Source organism: Citrus sinensis, chromosome 9 (genome assembly GCF_022201045.2).
Source record: "Citrus sinensis cultivar Valencia sweet orange chromosome 9, DVS_A1.0, whole genome shotgun sequence".
Classification (NCBI taxonomy): Eukaryota; Viridiplantae; Streptophyta; class Magnoliopsida; order Sapindales; family Rutaceae; genus Citrus; species Citrus sinensis.
In genome coordinates, this window is record NC_068564.1 from 16,597,022 (window position 1) to 16,616,787 (window position 19,766).

Genomic DNA, 19,766 nt, shown 5'->3' on the forward strand with positions numbered 1-19,766 from the left:
GCTTAACCCGTGGCCCCCTCGCCTGCCCCGACTGGGCCGCTGCACTATGTACCCCTCCGGGGTGATTTTTACGCTCCCCGGCATTAAGAGGTGCCTTGGAGACCCCGCACCGACGATCGAAACCCGCGACTGCATGCAAAATTGAAGTAGCCGGCAGCGAAAAGAGGATTAACCGGCCGAAAAGACAAAATGAGGGGTGCAACACGTTTACTGCCCAAGAGGTCACCCATCTTAGTACTGCTCTCGCACAAGCACGCTTGACAGCGAAGTTCTGATGGGATTCATTGCATTAGTGCTAGTGGTCGCACCCATCAGAATGTGCACGGTAAATCTACTTAACTCGTGCCCCCCTCACCTACCCCGACTTGGCTGCCGCAAGATTCACCCCTCCGGGGCACTTTTTATGCTCCCCGGCGGGTTAGAGTTGCAACAGAGACCTCGCACCGGCGATAGAAACCCGCGACCGCACGCAAAAGTGAAGGAGTCGGCCGCGAAAAGAGGATTAACCGGCTGAAAAGACAAAATGAGGGGTGCAACACGTTTACTTCCCAAGAGGTCACCCATCTTAGTACTGATCTCGCCCGAGCACGCTTGACAGCGAAGTTCTGATGGGATTCAGTGCATTAGTGCTAGTGGTTGCACCCATCAGCATGTGCACTACAAATTAACTTAACCCGTGCCCCCCTCGCCTGGCCCCACTCGGCCGCCGCACGATTCACCCCTCAGGGGCACTTTTTACGCTCCCCGGTGGGTCGGAGGTGCAACAGAGATCTCGCACCGGCGATAGAAACCCGCGACTGCACGCAAAAGTGAAGGAGTCGGCCGCAAAAAGAGGATTAACGGGCCGAAAAGACAAAATGAGGGGTGCAACACGAGGACATCCCAAGAGGTCACCCATGTTCGTATTGCGCTCGCCCGAGCACGCTTGACTGCGGAGTTTTGATGGGATTCGGTGCATTAGTGCTAGTGGTAGCAACCATCAGCATGTGCACTGCAAATCTGCTTAACCCGTGCCCCCCTCGCCTGCCCCGACTGGGCCGCTGCACTATGTACCCCTCCGGGGCTATTTTTACGCTCCCCGGCATTAAGAGGTGCCCTGGAGACCCCGCACCGACGATCGAAACCCGCGACTGCATGCAAAATTGAAGTAGCCGGCAGCGAAAAGAGGATTAACCGGCCGAAAAGACAAAATGAGGGGTGCAACACGTTTACTGCCCAAGAGGTCACCCATCTTAGTACTGCTCTCGCACAAGCACGCTTGACAGCGAAGTTCTGATGGGATTCATTGCATTAGTGCTAGTGGTCGCACCCATCAGAATGTGCACGGTAAATATACTTAACTCGTGCCCCCCTCACCTACCCCAACTTGGCTGCCGCAAGATTCACCCCTCCGGGGCACTTTTTATGCTCCCCGGCGGGTTAGAGGTGCAACAGAGACCTCGCACCGGCGATAGAAACCCGCTACCGCACGCAAAAGTAAAGGAGTCGGCTGCGAAAAGAGGATTAACCGGCTGAAAAGACAAAATGAGGGGTGCAACACGTTTACTCCCAAGAGGTCACCCATCTTAGTACTGATCTCGCCCGAGCACGCTTGACAGCGAAGTTCTGATGGGATTCAGTGCATTAGTGCTAGTGGTTGCACCCATCAGCATGTGCACTACAAATTAACTTAACCCGTGCCCCCCTCGCCTGGCCCCACTCGGCCGCCGCACGATTCACCCCTCAGGGGCACTTTTTACGCTCCCCGGCGGGTCGGAGGTGCAACAGAGATCTCGCACCGGCGATAGAAACCCGCGATTGCACGCAAAAGTGAAGGAGTCGGCCGCAAAAAGAGGATTAACGGGCCGAAAAGACAAAATGAGGGGTGCAACACGAGGACATCCCAAGAGGTCACCCATGTTCGTATTGCGCTCGCCCGAGCACGCTTGACTGCGGAGTTTTGATGGGATTCGGTGCATTAGTGCTAGTGGTAGCAACCATCAGCATGTGCACTGCAAATCTGCTTAACCCGTGCCCCCCTCGCCTGCCCCGACTGGGCCGCTGCACTATGTACCCCTCCGGGGCTATTTTTACGCTCCCCGGCATTAAGAGGTGCCCTGGAGACCCCGCATCGACGATCGAAACCCGCGACTGCATGAAAAATTGAAGTAGCCGGCAGCGAAAAGAGGATTAACCGATCGAAAAGACAAAATGAGGGGTGCAACACGTTTACTGCCCAAGAGGTCACCCATCTTAGTATTGCTCTCGCACAAGCACGCTTGACAGCGAAGTTCTGATGGGATTCATTGCATTAGTGCTAGTGGTCGCACCCATCAGAATGTGCACGGTAAATCTACTTAACTCGTGCCCCCCTCACCTACCCCGACTTGGCTGCCGCAAGATTCACCCCTCCGGGGCACTTTTTACGCTCCCCGGCGGGTTAGAGGTGCAACAGAGACCTCGCACCGGCGATAGAAACCCGCGACCGCACGCAAAAGTGAAGGAGTCGGCCGCGAAAAGAGGATTAACCGGCTGAAAAGACAAAATGAGGGGTGCAACACATTTACTTCCCAAGAGGTCACCCATCTTAGTACTGATCTCGCCCGAGCACGCTTGACAGCGAAGTTCTGATGGGATTCAGTGCATTAGTGCTAGTGGTTGCACCCATCAGCATGTGCACTACAAATCAACTTAACCCGTGCCCCCCTCGCCTGGCCCCACTCGGCCGCCGCACGATTCACCCCTCAGGGGCGCTTTTTATGCTCCCCGGCGGGTCGGAGGTGCAACAGAGATCTCGCACCGGTGATAGAAACCCGCGACTGCACGTAAAAGTGAAGGAGTCGGCCGCGAAAAGAGGATTAACGGGCTGAAAAGACAAAATGAGGGGTGCAACACGAGGACATCCCAAGAGGTCGCCCATGTTAGTATTGCTCTCGCCCGAGAACGCTTGACTGCGGAGTTTTGATGGGATTCGGTGCATTAGTGCTAGTGGTAGCAACCATCAGCATGTGCACTGCATATCTACTTAACCCGTGCCCCCCTCGCCTGCCCCGACTCGGCCGCTGCACTATTTACCCCTCCGAGGTGATTTTTACGCTCCCCGGCATTAAGAGGTGCTCTGGAGACCCCGCACCGAAGATTGAAACCCGCGACTGCATGCAAAATTGAAGAAGTCGGCCGCGAAAGAGGATTAACCGGCCGAAAATACAAAATGAGGGGTGCAACACGTTTACTTCCCAAGAGGTCACCCATCTTAGTACTGCTCTCGCACAAGCATGCTTGACAGCGAAGTTCTGATGGGATTCATTGCATTAGTGCTAGTGGTCACACCCATCAGGATGTGCACGGCAAATCTACTTAACTCGTGCCCCTCTCACCTACCCCGACTTGGCTGCCGCAAGATTCACCCCTCTGGGGCACTTTTTACGCTCCCCGGCGGGTCGGAGGTGCAACGGAGACCTCGCACCGGCGATAGAAACCCGCGACCGCACGCAAAAGTGAAAGAGTCGGCCGCGAAAAGAGGATTAACCGGCTGAAAAGACAAAATGAGGGGTGCAGCACGTTTACTTCCCAAGAGGTCACCCATCTTAGTCCTGCTCTCGCCCGAGCACGTTTCACAGCGAAGTTCTGATGGGATTCGGTGCATTAGTGCTAGTGGTCGCACCCATCAACATGTGCACTACAAATCTACTTAACCCATGCCCCCCTCGCCTGCTTTGACTCGGCCGTCGCACGATGCACCCCTCCGGGGGCCTTTTCGCGCTCCCTGGCGGGTCGGAGGTGCCCTGGAGACCCTGCGTCAACGATCGAAACCCGCGACCGCACGCAAAAGTGAAGGAGTCGGCCGCGAAAAGAGGATTAACCAGCCGAAAAGACAAAATGAGGGGTGCAATACGTTTACTTCCCAAGAGGTCACCGATCTTAGTGCTGCTCTCGCCTAAGCACGCCTGACTGCGAAGTTCTGATGGGATTTGGTGCATTAGTGCTAGTATGGTTGCACCCATTAGCATGTGCACTGAAAATCTACTGAACCCGTACCCCCCTCGCCTGCCCTGACGCGGCCGCACGATTCACCCATCCGGGGCACTTTTCACGCTCTCCGGCGGGTCGGAGGTGCCCCGGAGACCCCGTGTCGGCGATCGAAACCCGCGAACGCACGCAAAAGTGAAGGAGTCGGCCGCGAAAAGATAATTAACCAGCCGAAAAGCAAAATGAGGGGTGCAACATGGGGACTTCCCAAGTGGTCACCCATCTGAGTACCGCTCTCGCCCAAGCACGCTTAACTGTGGAGTTCTGATGGGATCCGGTGCATTAGTGTTGTGCTAACTTCACAAGTGGTACAACCTAGCATCATCAGACCTGAAGTAGACGCTGTAAATTTTGAGTTAAAACCAATGATGTTTCAAATGTTACAAACAGTGGGACAGTTCAATGGACTGCCTAATGAAGATCCTCATCTCCATCTTAAATTGTTCTTGGAAGTAAGTGATGCTTTAAAGATTGCTGGAGCAACACAAGATGCCTTAAGACTAATGCTATTTTCTTATTCTTTAATAGATCGAGTAAGGGCATGGTTAAATTCATTACCATCTGATTCCATCACTACATGAAATGAATTGGCTGATAAATTCCTAATGAAATATTTTCCACCGACAAAGAATGCAAAATTACGAAATGAGATTACCTCATTCCATCAACTTGAACATGAGAGTTTGTACGAGGCTTAGGAAAGGTTCAAGGACTTGCTCAGAAGGTATCCTCATCATGGTATTCCTTGTTGCATTCAATTGGAAACTTTCTACAATGGGTTGAATCCGAGTACAAGGTTAATGGTGGATACTTCAGCAAATAGAGCTCTGTTATCCAAATCCTACACTGAAGCTTATGAAATTTTGGAAAGAATTGCCAATAATAATTACCAGTGGCCTTCAGCCAGGCAACCAATAGCAAAAGGATCCGCAGGGGTACATAGCATTGATGCAATTACAGCCTTATCAGCTCAAGTAACCTCATTGACTAACATGGTAAAAGCCATGATATCTGCTCCAGCAACAGTAAAGCAAGTTGCTGAACTTTCTTATGTCTACTATGGTGAAGAACATGATTTTGATAATTGTCTTGGAAATCCAGGCTCAGTAAATTATGTGGGTAACTTCAATCGACAACCTCATAACAACCCATATTCAAATACTTACAACCCAGGCTAGAAACAACACCCAAATTTCTCATGGAGCAATCAGAATCGAAATGCTCCAGCATTGAATGGACTAAGTAGAAGCACACAACCGCAACCACCTGGTTTTCATCAACAAAGTCAAGGGCAAAAGCATGTCAGTCAGGATCCAATCACTTCATTAGAAGTACTAATCAAGGAGTACATTGCAAAGAATAAAGCAATTGTGCAGAGTCAAGCTGTGTCCTTAAGAAACCTTGAGAACCAAATGGGACAATTAGCTACAGCAATGAGCAGCAGAACTCAAGGAAGCTTACCTAGCAATACAGAAGACCCTAGGAGAGAGAGCAAAGAACACTGCAAAGTAATCAGTTTGAGATCTGGAAAGAATGTTGATATCCCAATTGAGGTGACAAAAAATGGGATGGAATGCAATTCAGCTCAAAAACCAACTCAAAATGGAAGCATGTTATAGCAGACTCCCCATCAAGACACTGATGTAAGGGACCAAGCTACAGCAACTGTAAAATAAATTCAACCAGATCCTGCTGAAAAAGAAGTTGCAACACCAGTAGCCACAACCTGCACCAATTTAAACAAACAGAGTTGATACCTACTGAATCTAACCAGTAGTTTAGACATCCACCACCCTTCCCTCAAAGGTTCCAGAAGCAAAAACAAGACAAGCAGTTCAGTAAATTCCTGGAAGTGCTGAAGCAACTGCACATAAACATACCTTTTGTGGAAGCTTTGGAGCAAATGCCAAATTATATGAAATTTCTAAAAGATATATTGGCACGAAAAAGAATGCTGGGAGAGTTTGAAACTGTTGCTTTAACATAGGAAAGCAGCCATATGCTCTAGAGTAAAATTCCCACAAAATTGAAAGATCTAGGGAGTCTTACAATATCCTGCTCTATAGGGACTAGGTATGCTGGCAGAGCACTTTGTGATTTGGGAGCTAGTATTAACTTGATGCCATTATCTGTATTTAAGCAGCTTGGAGTAGGGGAGTGCAGACCAACAACTGTCACTCTGCAATTAGCTAACAGATCTCATGCATATCCTGAGGGAAAGATAGAGGATGTACTGGTGAAGCTTTGGAGCAAATGCCAAATTATGTGAAATTTCTAAAAGATATATTGGCACGAAAAAAAAGGCTGGGAGAGTTTAAAAGTGTTGCTTTAATACAGGAAAGCAGCCATATGCTCCATAATAAAATTCCCTAAAAATTGAAAGATCCAGGGAGTTTTACAATACCCTACTCTATAGGGACTAGGTATGCTGGCAGAGCGCTTTGTGATTTGGGAGCTAGTATTAACTTGATACTATTATCTATATTTAAGCAGCTTGGAGTAGAGGAGTGCAGACCAACAACTGTCACTCTGCAATTAGCTGACAGATCTCATGCATATCGTGAGGGAAAGATAGAGGATGTACTGGTGAAGATTGACAAATTCATTTTTCCAGTGGATTTCATTGTGCTGGACTTTGAAGCTAACAAAGAGGTACCCATTATACTTGACAGACCTTTTCTAGCAACTGGGAAGACTTTGATAGATGTGCAGAAATGAGAGCTGACCATGCGAGTGAATGATCAGTAAGTCACATTTAATGTACTAGAGGCTATAAGAAACCCTGATGAAATAGAAGATTGCAATTTCCTAAGTGTAGTGGATCTTGTTGTAGCAGAAAGAATAGACAGATGCTGCAGTAATGTACTTAACAAAGTCACCACCTTTGAAGAGGTTGAAGAGGAAGATATTGCAGCAATTCAAACAGATTGGATGGACAAACAGCAATCTAGTAGGCACAACAGGGTTATTGAACACCTGAATCTTTCAGACAGGGAAGTAAAAATAACTTTACCATCTATTGAATCACCTCTTAGTTTTGAATTAAAATTGTTACCTTCACATTTTAAGTATGCTTATCTTGGTCAAAACAACACACTCCCTGTAATCATTTCTTCTACTTTGGATGCAGGTCAAGAACAAAGCCCAGTAGATTTGCTGGGAAAATACAAAAAAGCAACTGGATGGACCATGGCAGATATAAAGGGGATCAGCCCATCAATATAGATGCATAAAATCCTGTTAGAAGACTGTTCCAGCAATTCGGTGGAGCACCAGAGAAGGTTGAATCTTATTATGAAAGAAGTGGTGAAGAAGGAAATCATTAAATGGTTAGATACTGGAGTCATATACCCAATATCAGACAGTTCATGGGTAAGCTCAGTTCAGTGTCTTCCAAAAAAAGGAGGGATAACAGTAATGGCTAATGAGAAGAATGAACTTATTCCTATAAGAACAGTGACTGGATGGAGAGTGTGTATGGATTACAGGAAGCTCAACAAAGCCACAAGGAAAGACCATTTCCCACTTCCATTCATAGATCAGATGTTGGACAGACTCGCTGGAAAAAAATACTAATGTTTTTTAGGTGGGTATTCAGGCTACAACCAAATTGCTATAGCACAAGAGGATCAAGAGAATACTACATTTACCTGTCCTTATGGAACATTTTCCTTCAGAAGAATGCCATTTGGGTTATGCAATGCTCCAGCAACTTTTCAAAGATGCATGATGTCTATATTTTCTGATATGGTAGAGCAGACTTTGGAAGTTTTCATGGATGATTTCTCAGTTTTTGGAGAAACATACAGTAATTGTTTACACAACTTGGAAGAAGTTCTTAAAAGATGTGAGATGACCAACTTAGTACTCAATTGGGAAAAGTGCCATTTCATGGTGCAAGAAGACATAGTACTGGGTCACAAGATATCCAAGGATGGTATTGAGGTAGACAAAGCCAAAATAGAGGTAATAGATAAACTGCCACCCCCAACTTCAGTAAAGGGTATTAGGAGTTTTTTGGGTCATGCTGGATTCTACAGAAGATTCATTAAGGTTTTTCCAAAGTAGCCAAGCCTCTGTGTTCATTGCTAGAGCATGACAAACCATTTCACTTTGACAAAGAGTGCCTTCAAGCATTTGGAGAATTAAAGAAAGCCTTGATCACTGCTCCAGTAGTTATATCCCTAGATTGGAATTTACCATTTGAATTGATGTGTGATGCTAGTGATCATTCTGTGGGAGTAGTATTAGGGCAAAGAAAGGATAAGGTTTTTCATTCCATATACTATGCAAGCAAAACTTTCACTCTAACTCAGATCAATTACACCACTACAGAGAAAGAGTTGCTGGCAGTAGTTTTTGCTTTTGACAAATTCTGAGCTTACCTGGTGGGCACTAAAGTAACTGTTTACACATATCATGTAGCCATTAAATATTTAATTTCAAAGAAGAATGCCAAACCAAGATTAATCAGATGGATCTTATTGCTTCAAGAATTTGATCTGGAAATTAAAGATAGAAAGGGAATTGAAAATCAAGTGGCAGACCACTTGTCACGGTTGGAAGCAGACACTAGTACATTGACAAGGAAGGACATCACTGAAACTTTTCCTGATGAACAACTATTGGTAGTACAGCAAGCATAGATGCTGCAGCAGTCAGAATCTCCATGGTATGCAGACTTTGCTAACTATCTAGTAAGTGGGTTGCTACCACCTGAGCTGAAGTTCCAAGAGAAAAATAAATTTCTTAATGATGTTAGAAGCTACCAGTGGGATGACCCACATTTACATAAGCTATGCTCAGATCAAGTAATAAGAAGATATGTTGCAGCAGAAGAAATACCTCATATACTGGAGTCATGTCATGTTACAGCATATGGAGGACATTTTAGTGGTCACAGAACAGCTACCAAAGTTATGCAATCAGGTTATTATTGGCCCACTATTTTTACAGATGCTGATGAATTTGTTAAATGTTGTGACAGGTGTCAAAGGACAGGGAACATAACCAGCAGACATGAGATGCCATTGACCAACATATTGGAAGTTGAAGTTTTTTATGTTTGGGGAATAGATTTCATGGGACCTTTTCCCCTATCCTTTGGGAACTTATATATCCTTGTTACTGTAGATTATGTCTCCAAGTGGGTGGAAGCTACAGCATTACCTACCAATGATGCTAAAATCGTGGTGACTTTTCTTCAAAAAAATGTTTTCTCCAGGTTTGGTACTTCTAGAGCAATTATTAGTGATGAAGGCACACAGTTTTGCAACAAAATCTTTGCTGCAGCAATGATGAAATATGGAGTCAGACACAAGATAGCAACAACATATCACCCACAATCCAATGGTCAGGCTGAAGTGTCCGACAAAGAAATTAAAAAGATCTTAGAAAAAGTGGTGAACCCAACAAGGAAGGATTGGTCTTTACATTTGCATGACTCTTTATGGGCCTACAGAACAGCATACAAAACTCCACTCGGTATGTCTCCTTACCGAATTGTTTATGGCAAGGCTTGTCATTTGCCCCTAGAGCTAGAGCATAAAGCACAATGGGCACTGTAGAAACTAAATTAGGACAAGCATGCTGCAGCAGAGCAAAAGAAGCTTCAACTTTGTGAGCTTGATGAATTACGGCTATTTTCAAATGAAAATGTAAGAATCTACAAAGAGAGAACAAAACACTGGCACGACAAGCATATTCAACACAGGAAATTCACCCTTGGTCAATTAGTGTAGCTCCACAATACAAGACTAAGATTGTTTTCGGGAAAGCTCAAGTCACATTGGTCTGGCCCGTTTAAACTGTTAAAATCTTACCCTCATGGAGCTGTTGATCTTGTAGATGAACAAACAGGCCACGAATTCAAGGTTAATGGACACAGGGTTAAGCATTACATACATCCAGCAGCAGAAGGTTTAAAGGAGGTGTTACTCCTTAAAGAACCCAGCTATTAAACAATGAAGGAAGGTCAGGCTGAAAGACCTTAAATCAAGCGCTCTATGGGAGGCAGCCCTTTGGGGAGACAACCATTTCAAACCAATTTTGACCTCCATTGGTTTAGTTGACAGCTCTCCCTTTTTACCATATTATTTAAATTTTTGTTCTTTCATTCTAGCTATTTATTATCTTTTTTCAAATTATTGCATTTTATTTACTTTTGCTATTATTTGATTTCTTTGTTTTTAGATGCTCGAACTAATTTGAATTTATGGAAAGTATGTGTGACAATTGACTTCCATTGTGACAATTGAAAGTGTATGGTGGCAGAATTCAGAGGCAAAACCACGTGTCAGACGCTTTGGTATGGAGTCTGTATCCGTTGTTGGAATAAGCAAATGGGTGCTGCAGCAACTAATTTTACCGTTACAAAAAATTAAAAGCTGGAGCCTTTCACTTACCGTTGGAGATGAAATCGTGACAGATGGACGCTTGGATATGGATAGCAATTACTAATAAATTTTTGAAATTAATGCCAAATTTTACTAGCCGATATTTTTGGGATTTGTGCATCAATTTAAAAATATTTTCTTCCCTCATTTATCTTTAGTTATTGTATTTATCTTCAATTGCAAGTCCACTATAAAAAGGAGTCACTGTGCTTAGTGCTCTACGCCACTATTCACCATCTCCTCCACAAATCTAACTCTCCTAATTCTTAACCTCTTCTTCTCTTTTTACTCTCAGGAACAGTAGCCTTAATTTGTTACTGCTATAGCAATGCCGAGATATAAGAAAACAACAAGCTGCCTCAAAGATCCATCACGGTTCCAGAGTTACCACGCCGAAGAAAAATACGAAGAATTCATAACGCCGCGTAGGATTCTAGAAGAAAAAGGGTTTCAATTTCCAGACCAACTCACGGGAATTGTGTACACAATTCATAATGCTGCAGCAAAGCGAGGATGGCTAGAGTTTTGCAAACACCCTCGCAATCCTGTACTGTCGGTAGTAAAAGAATTTTATGCCAATTCTGTAAGACCTGATCAGTGTAACATCTGGGTAAGAAACACACTTGTTCCATTAGACTCTCGTGTTATCAATGCTTTTTATAATTTACCTGCTGAAATTACTTGTGAGTATGCTAAATTGCGTGAGAAGTTAACCCCGAAAAAGTGGACCACCATTTTTACAACTCTTACCATCGAAGGGCATCATGGGCTAACGAGGAAGGGCGTGTAGTTAATAGGATAGATTTGAAACCTATTGCTAAGGTGTGGGTGAAATTTTTGAAATCGAGGCTTATGCCCACCACTCACACTACTACGGTTTCATAAGAAAGATTGGTTTTGCTATATGTCCTTGTTATAGGGCTTTCCATAGATGTGAGTAGCATCATTTCTAAATGAAATCCGAGAGTGTGCAGTCAAAACTCACCGAACTGCTGTCTTATTATTTCCTTCCCTTGTCACCAGCATTTGTGTAGTTTCAGGTGTTTGTCTTGAAGCCAGCGATTATCATGTCAAGAATGAGGATGCCTTTATGGCACGTACAATTGAGAGAGTTGCTGGCGAGAGTGTTGCAACAACCACTGAACCAGCTGCTGTCACAGGAGCACGACGAACTCTTAGCTTAGAACAGACCATCCAGTCACTCAGCACCAATATCAATCAATGTGTGGAAGCTCAGTAGAGGGAAAATGATCGGTTTTGAAGTTATCTACAACACCTGGATGGTCAACTACACCAATTTGCTTTGTATATGAAATGTACTCACCGGAACTTCCCTGCTTCCCTGCTCCAGCAGTATAATTTTGACACCAGCACCACAGGTGCTTCAGCAGAAGCCAGTGAAAAAGCTATTGCTTCAGATGAACCAGCAGAACAAGCTGCCACTAAACCACCAGCAGAAGTTGACTCAGAAGATGCTGAGCCATCTGATCCACCTGAGGAAGAATGTGACAAGTCTGATCGGTTTTGGAGTTATCTACAACACCTGGATGGCCAACTACACCAATTTGCTTTGTATATGAAATGTACTCACCAAAACTTCCCTGTTTCCCTGCTCCAGCAGTATAATTTTGACACCAGCACTACAGGTGCTTCAGCAGAAACCAGTGAAGAAGCTATTGCTTCAAATGAACCAGCAGAACAAGCTGCCACTGAACCACCAGCAGAAGTTGACTCAGAAGATGCTGAGCCATCTGATCCACCTGAGGAAGAAGGTGACAAGTCTGAGACTGATAGCTCACCCTCAGAGGCAGAGGCTAATTCGGAGCAAGAACGTGAGGAACCACCCATCCCAACCCAGTCCAAAACTAGGAAGCAGCACATTATTCAAGAAGAGGAGAATAAAGACCTTGATGTGGAACCTTCTATTCCAGTCTTTGTAGGCAAAGGAAATGACAAGGGTAAAGCAAAAATGGCAACACCTCTAGCCTCTGAAGATGAGATGGATCAAGTCGATGTTGAGCTGGCTGCTGCAGCAGCCAGAGCTATGCCTACATCTGAGCAAGCCACACAACTACTTGAGGTAATTGCTGCCATCATAGCCGAGGGCCAAGCAGCTGACGCATTGACTCAAAAGCCTCCACAGCAAACTCCTAGCCAGCCTATCCGCACCAGTCCAAGACAACCCAGCAAACGAAAAGGCAGTACGTCTACAGGAACTGCTACAGCAACCCCAGCCACAACTCCTCTCACCAGCCCTGCAGCGAAAAAGACAAAGACGTTGCCAGCCACCTCCCCAAAGGCTTCACCAAAGGATAAGCTGCGCAGTGCATCTAAAAAGCGCTGATAGCATCCCGTCATGGGCTGCAGTCCCCACCACAGGGGAGTACTCTTATCTCACTAGTTTCTTTCTTGTTCTAAAAAAAAAATTTTTGTCCATTTGTGTGCCTTTATTTTGTTTGCTTGTGAGGACACAACATCTCTCAAGTTTGGGGGGGTTGTTTCCGAATGCATGTGTTTTATGTATGTGTTTATGTTTGTGTTGTGTGAAGCTCTTTTATCTGTTATTTGTGTATGGATTTCAAAACCTAATGAAGATAAATTGAGTGCTATACAGTAGTTATGAGAATGCCAAGTAGAGATAGTTATAGATAGAAGTGAAATTTTATCCCAACACTTAGCCTTTGATTGAGTTGTATAAGACTGCTAGAGCAAAGCCAAAATAATAGAAAATATCTTAAGTTTGAAGGGAGAAGCATGTTGATTTACTGTGATATTCATGAAATAAAACTCTGATCCAATGGCTTAAGTTGCTGAGTAACCAGATCTGAGTATGCACCTCATATGCAGAAATGTGTAAAAGGTAGCGAGAGTTATGAGTAGTCCGGTAGCATATAATTAAAAAAAAAGTCATATATTTAAGGCATTGAGTAGCCAGGTCTGTTCATGAGCCCCATGTTCAGCCTTGAGTCAAAGATACCTTGAGATAAGATTATACCACAGATATTGCTGCAGCAACCCTGATATGGGCATGGCTTGAGTAATTGGGTATCATCATTACAAGTGATTGACATTCACATGAAAAATAAATGTTACAGTGAGGAGGTTGATTATCCCCCAGATTATCAATGTTAAAGCAATCACAATTTGAATATGTGAAATTTATGCTACCCCTTTTATGAATAAAGTATATCACTGTTGAAATTTCTGCAGTCCTTTAGTGATGTTACAGCATATCTGGAATTCAATAAAAAAGGAAGCACACACACACTATGGACAGAAAGAAGCTTAAGTCTATAACCGATTTACTATGGGCTAAAGTTGTGTGCATGTTTGTTTGTGGGAAATGTTAGTATGTGTCATTACTTGAGGACAAGCAATAGTTTAAGTTTGGAGGTGTGATAACTCTAGGAAATGAGAGTTATTACATCAATTCTAGACTTGAATAAAGGCCATTTAGAGAGCAAATAATGTGTTTTGATTACATTTTGGTGACCTTTTGCATAAACATTCATTTTAGTTGAGTTTTAACAAGTTTTGCTTGAATCATAGTAATTTGTGCTAAAAACAGGTTTTAAATTGTAGGTTTTAAATTCATGAGGGGATGTGAAGACATTAGATGAGAAAGAGGAGGAAAGAAGATGGCCACAAAAGAAGAAAAGTACAATCGGGAATAATACAGTGTTGTTGCGGATGTTAGAGCAACCAGTGCTGCAGCAATCTGGGAGCAATGCGGGAGAAAATTAAGCACGGGTCAGCAATGAAATCACGATATGCATGTTTCCTAATTTAAACACATGCACGCTCATGGGTTTTGGTTTTAACCTAATTTACACTATATAAAGGAGGTATGGACCACATAGAAAGTGGCAGAGAGATTACCATCCAAATAATTACAAAGGCAAGAAGAAGAAGAAGATCAAGATTGAGGAGGACTGTTCAACATCATTGAAGAGCCGAGGAGATTCTCTAGTCTTTCACCGTGCTCAACTCATATTATCTTTCTTCTTTGAAATTGTTTGGATGTATCCTGTGATCAGTATATTTAAGTTTACTTTTCTCATTTAGAATATGAACTAAATTTATATGTAGTTGAGTGACAAATAATCCAATGGGTTCTTGACTGTTCTTATAGGTTGTTATGGTATTGCTGTAGCATTATACTCTAATAGTTTTTATGAGCATAACTGTTATTTCAGTTGACCACTCATTTAATAGTTTCAATTAAGATAGAGCAGCAAAAGGGCATGTCTTAGCGAACATTATTAGAGTATTACTTGTTCTTAAATCAAGTTTCCTGGATTAGGTTAACTTAAATCCCATAAGGGCAATACTTGAAATTAAGATTTGTGATATCCTAGACATAGGTGTTCACCTTGTAGGGCAGCGAGATTAAGGATTATAAAGCCATACCTTAAATATATGAGCAACTGGTCATTGTTAGTAGATTTAAAGGTACGAGATTTCTAACATGCGATAGTTGCGAATGCAAATTTATTCTGTCCAGTGCTGTAGCACTTATTGTAACAACTGGTACTAATTCGGTAATCAACAGTCACCCCATTAGGATAGTTTGATCATTCAACTACTATATTCTCAATTGAACCTTAGACACATTTAACTTAGTTTATTTCATTACAGTATTGTGTTATTTCCATCTATCGAAATTAATAATTGCGATAGAATTATTTGACAATTGCTTGTTTCGATCTTTAGTTGATTTGCACTATTGCGATTGCTTAAGCATTTTGAACAACATCAATCCCTGTGGAGACGATCTTGAATACTTATCACTTTATTACTTGTTGTGTATACTTGCACATTGGCATTGATAGTAATTGATTATATAAATCAACCAACAATGATGCTGAAAATTGAAGATGGCAACAAATTACACGTGCAATTGTTGACAAATATGCATAACTTTAATACATGCAATGCAAGTTTCGACTCAACGTTTTGCAAAATGCTCTCTATAAATAGAGAAGTATTTTGCAATTGTAAGCATCCCAATTTGAGAGAAGTAGAGAGCAATTGCAAGTGAAGCGATTTAAGAGATTTAAGAGAGCTTCCACTTGAGTGTTCTAGTGAGGTTCCATTTGAGTGTATTGGAGTTTTGGGTGTTGAGAGTTTCTCCCACTTTTGTAAATTTTCATTATTAGTAGAATTATCTTCCAGTGTTTGCTCATGGACGTAGGCCTTACTCCAAACCACGTAAATTATTGTGTCATATTTTCTTTGCATTTGTTTACGCCACATTTATATTTCTCTAGAAGTCGCAACTACCAGAATATTAGTAATTGCTCAACCCTGCATTTCTGCAATTGGAGTTAATACTGAACACGAAGAATTTTTTCATTAAATTTTGTGCTATTTTAAATACATGCAGACTTTTTCGTTCACTAAACGTATATGAAATTTTCAAAGTTAGGCATCTTCATTAAAATTTATGTCTAAGTTCTTTCTACTGACAAATCTCAACCTACATTGTTCTTATTGCAAACTATAGTCTATCTTTTGATAGCTTCAAAACGATAAGTGTTGATATTCGTACATATTCAACATACAGTTAATAGGATATCCAAAAACATACATTTTGATCCTTGAATGCGGAAGTAGATCACAATAAGTTATATCATGTCAAGTTGATTAGAGACAAAGGATAATCTCAAAGAAAACCATCACGCTACTGTATGTTTATAGTCGGAGGATAATTATAATAAAAGAAAATCCCCTCGTATCACATTGCCAGAGCCCACTGCCATTTTCTCTTGTTTTCAATCCCTGTGTTTTCTAATATCTTCTTCATGTTTTCATATCTGTCACACCCTTATCACATGACTCAGCTTGCCTCACCTATATGTCAGATCCAAGGTGAATCATACGATCTAATAACTATAACTCGCGGCACAAATTTAATTCATGAATATATAAAAATGGTCTCCACTATAAACACATAACAACCTCTATACCTCATCCAAAAATATATATTAAAAACTTACACAATTCATATCTCACTATATATACTTACCCTACACATATATATACATAAAAACATAAGTAACATAAACGTGCTCAAAATGCAAGTCATGAGGCAATACGTCTCGTGGCCCAACTTTAATTGACTAGAATTGATTAGCACGAAATCTTGCGAAATCCTGGCGGAAAAGGGATAAATACGAAAATAATGAGCTTGCAACCATATATATATATATATATATAATAATAATAATAATAATAATAATAATAATAATAATAATAAGTAATGCATCTGTAAACATAGGAAATAATACATACATGACAAAACTGCACCAAATAATACCCAAGGAAATAACTCTCAATACTTACTGGGATCATCATCGCATGAGTAGAGCCGGGCAAAAACCTCTCAATACCCAATGGAATTTAACTACATCGCACGGGCAGAGTAGTCTAACTCTGAATATGCATGCACGAAGTTTATAAGGAAGGGCACATATATGGCGATTGGCAATCACATTTTATAACTTAATCAAACATATAATATTTGTACGTGTAATCATAACATTATATTAAATCATACTACTAAACATAAATGCTTCATGGAATACATAATAGTAATAATAGTATCCCTACAGAGCTTGTTTCACTCCGGGTTCGTTGGGGCTGCTGTGGGTTCTTAGATTCTTGGATTTCTCCTAAAATACATGATTCAAAATTAACTATTAGAACTAATATAAAAACTTATACGTATAAGACAAATTAAATCATAACTACTTAAATTTCATAAATCTATTACCCACTAACTCACTTAATGTAGATCTAACTATCTAATTCTATTTCCCCTAATATTTTTTCTCCTTTTCCTTTCTTTTTCTCTTTTCCCATATTCGTCTTCTTTCTTATTTTTCTTATTTTCTTTTTCTTCTCTTTTCCCTTTTCCACTTTCTTATTTCTGTTCCATTTTCCTGTGTTTGCTCTCGGTTCTCAAATTTGGTAAATGAAGCAACTGTTAAAATTTTTTGCATTTTATATAGCCACCGAACGACCATCGAATGTAAGCAAGCAGCTCTCAATTTTTAAATATATATAAGCATAGCTTGAAGAAATCAAGCATATAGTTGGCTCATTCTAAAACATTGCATGTGTGTGGAATCATACACATCTATTCTAGATACAATAGGTATGTTTATATGGGAGCTAATAAGAGTGATTGAAGTCAATCAAAAGACTTTATAACTCTCAAAGTCTAATTAGACTTGCAATAGTCATATTAAACTCTATATAAAATAAGCTTCTAGATGTTTCCTTTCTTGGGCCTATCTAGCCCATCATGGGCACCAATTCCAATATCTCCCACTTGATTGTGATGGGATAACACCATAGACAGAGAATTGAAAGTAAGTTACCCCGAAGTCTTAAATGTATCTCTTGGTCCTCTGAAAAGCAACCTACAGTATCTAGACCCAATGGAGAGGTTGAATAAGAGGCACTTGCTTTGACAGCAACTGAGCTAACATGGATCACATATCTCTTTCGTGAAATAAGGATTTCTCTTGCTCAAGCTCCTCAATTGCTTAGTGATAATTTAAGTGCTTTATATATGACTATTAATATTATCTTCCATTCTCGCTCTAAGCATATAGAGGTTGATTATCACTTTCTTCGAGGAAAGGTTGCAGAAGGTCTGATGGTGAAAAAATTAGTCCCTTCGATGGTGACAAAACTAGTTCCTTCTTCCTTGGAAATTGTCGATGTATTCACCAAAGCTCTCTCGAAAGTCATGTTTCGCAATTTCTGACAAACCCGTAGAATCCAGATCATATGTCACTTGCCAACTTGAGGGGGACTAATAAGCAAGCTGTAAATGATCAATAAAAGAAAATTCGCCAACGGTTAAAACACACAGCATAGCTTGCACAAGTCAAGGCTGTCATTGAATTTCAGTATCAAGAATTTAGAATATCATGTATCATTAAAAATGAAGTATTTCATTACCTATTTTATAGTTTAGGAAAGCAGATTATGTACTCCAGCTGTATTTCTGTAGTTATGTAATTAAATCTCTTATAGCTAGCTATTTCATTATGTACATAACTTTTGTAAATTCACACTTAGTAAACAATCAAAGTCAGAATACGAGTTATTATTATTATTTTTTCAATAATACGAGTTGTATTATTTGCGAGTGCTAATTATCTAAACCCTTCTCTTGTGTTCCAAGCCAATTCCTGATCCACAAATGTCAATTCTAAAGCGAAGGTACTAAGTTCTTTTTCAGGACTTATTTTCACTAAAAAAACCTGAACTCGGTTTTCTTGGAAACATCTCTATCAGTAGAAATGATACCTCTAATGGATTAATAATCATCAGACGATACTTTTCAGGGATATCATAATGTTAATCTTGCTAGTAATTTATTTATCGTTGATTTAATTGGTCAATGCATCAACACCTAAGCTGAGCTGGTCATAGTTTCTAAATATCAGCCATCGGAGACACTGAGACTATATGCAAATGCATATTTTATTTATGGTTGAAACCCAGATGACTTTGTCTCAGAATACAAATTTGAACGATACCTCCATTATTGTGGCAGTAATTACTTCATATGCATTTAGGAGTTGTTGTAAGTAGTTGAGTGCTTCAGTGAACTTTAAAATCCAACCTCAAATTCACCCACTTAAGGCTCATGCATCTTGATCATAATTCCAGCCGCATACCCAGCAACACTCCAACTAATACTCCAAATCATACGTAACAACCCACCATCTTCCAACAGCGTTCTAATTTTAGCGATATGCACAACAGCACTCTGACCTATACCTAGCAACCCAATCTACACCAAAATCAATCAAAATACCTAATATTATCAAATGCATAACATCTATACCGCAATCCTTAACAACAACCATTATAGTTTAACACTACAACTTTAATTTCAACAAATTGTAACAACTAATAACAAGGTCCATCTACAGTTTCATACTCATACTAACTATTTTGCAAATGTGATAAGGATGTGGAAAAAATGGTTAGCCCACTCCAAAAGAACCTCATTAAGTTCATCCTGAGTGTATTCGTTGTTTGCATTAAAGTGTTAATCGCAAGATTAATATTGTTAAACTTCAAAAATAATGCCACAGATATAGTATAAAAGCAAGTTGAGATATTTACTATTCAAGAATTTTCAAAATCATCCTGCTTTCATGCTTTTGTTCTTCAGGCTTGAATTGTACAGAATCCTGCAGAACTCCTTCCAATTTCTTGGTTTTTATCCCGAGAGCAACCAAAATGTGCATTTGCACACTTAAACTTTCAGCCTCAACATAAACTTTTTTCACTTTAGTCTAGTAAAACTTGCCAAATTTATCAAACTCATCATCA

At 41.2% G+C, this 19,766-nt stretch overlaps 1 protein-coding gene, 1 non-coding gene and 11 pseudogenes across 2 annotated transcripts; 1 reads left to right on the top strand and 12 right to left on the bottom strand.

Annotated features, from left to right (window-relative positions):
• Positions 1–193: 193 nt before the first annotated feature.
• Positions 194–310, bottom strand: LOC127900161 (5S ribosomal RNA; annotated as a pseudogene).
• A 217-nt stretch (positions 311–527) lies between these two features.
• Positions 528–644, bottom strand: LOC127900082 (5S ribosomal RNA; annotated as a pseudogene).
• Positions 645–1,194: 550 nt separating this feature from the next.
• On the bottom strand, positions 1,195–1,311 carry LOC127900171 (5S ribosomal RNA; annotated as a pseudogene).
• Positions 1,312–1,528: 217 nt separating this feature from the next.
• On the bottom strand, positions 1,529–1,644 carry LOC127900097 (5S ribosomal RNA; annotated as a pseudogene).
• A 550-nt stretch (positions 1,645–2,194) lies between these two features.
• Positions 2,195–2,311, bottom strand: LOC127900197 (5S ribosomal RNA; annotated as a pseudogene).
• A 217-nt stretch (positions 2,312–2,528) lies between these two features.
• On the bottom strand, positions 2,529–2,645 carry LOC127900091 (5S ribosomal RNA; annotated as a pseudogene).
• A 217-nt stretch (positions 2,646–2,862) lies between these two features.
• On the bottom strand, positions 2,863–2,979 carry LOC127900198 (5S ribosomal RNA; annotated as a pseudogene).
• A 215-nt stretch (positions 2,980–3,194) lies between these two features.
• LOC127900182 (5S ribosomal RNA) lies at positions 3,195–3,311 on the bottom strand (annotated as a pseudogene).
• A 217-nt stretch (positions 3,312–3,528) lies between these two features.
• On the bottom strand, positions 3,529–3,645 carry LOC127900111 (5S ribosomal RNA; annotated as a pseudogene).
• A 217-nt stretch (positions 3,646–3,862) lies between these two features.
• Positions 3,863–3,981, bottom strand: LOC127900103 (5S ribosomal RNA; annotated as a pseudogene).
• Positions 3,982–4,194: 213 nt separating this feature from the next.
• Positions 4,195–4,313, bottom strand: LOC127900196 (5S ribosomal RNA; annotated as a pseudogene).
• A 329-nt stretch (positions 4,314–4,642) lies between these two features.
• LOC112496795 (small nucleolar RNA R71) lies at positions 4,643–4,750 on the bottom strand. Its single transcript, XR_003063363.2, has one exon. It is a non-coding gene; the product is annotated as a small nucleolar RNA R71 (small nucleolar RNA).
• Positions 4,751–11,712: 6,962 nt separating this feature from the next.
• On the top strand, positions 11,713–12,747 carry LOC127899888 (uncharacterized). The gene has a single exon (XM_052434031.1). The coding sequence runs from the start codon at positions 11,713–11,715 to the stop codon at positions 12,745–12,747; it is 1,035 nt and encodes a 344-aa protein (XP_052289991.1).
• The last annotated feature ends 7,019 nt before the right edge of the window (positions 12,748–19,766 follow it).

Excerpts from the sequence above, each read along its gene's own strand:
- LOC127899888 (XM_052434031.1), top strand. The coding sequence starts at position 11,713 with ATGAAATGTACTCACCGGAACTTCCCTGCTTCCCTGCTCCAGCAGTAT.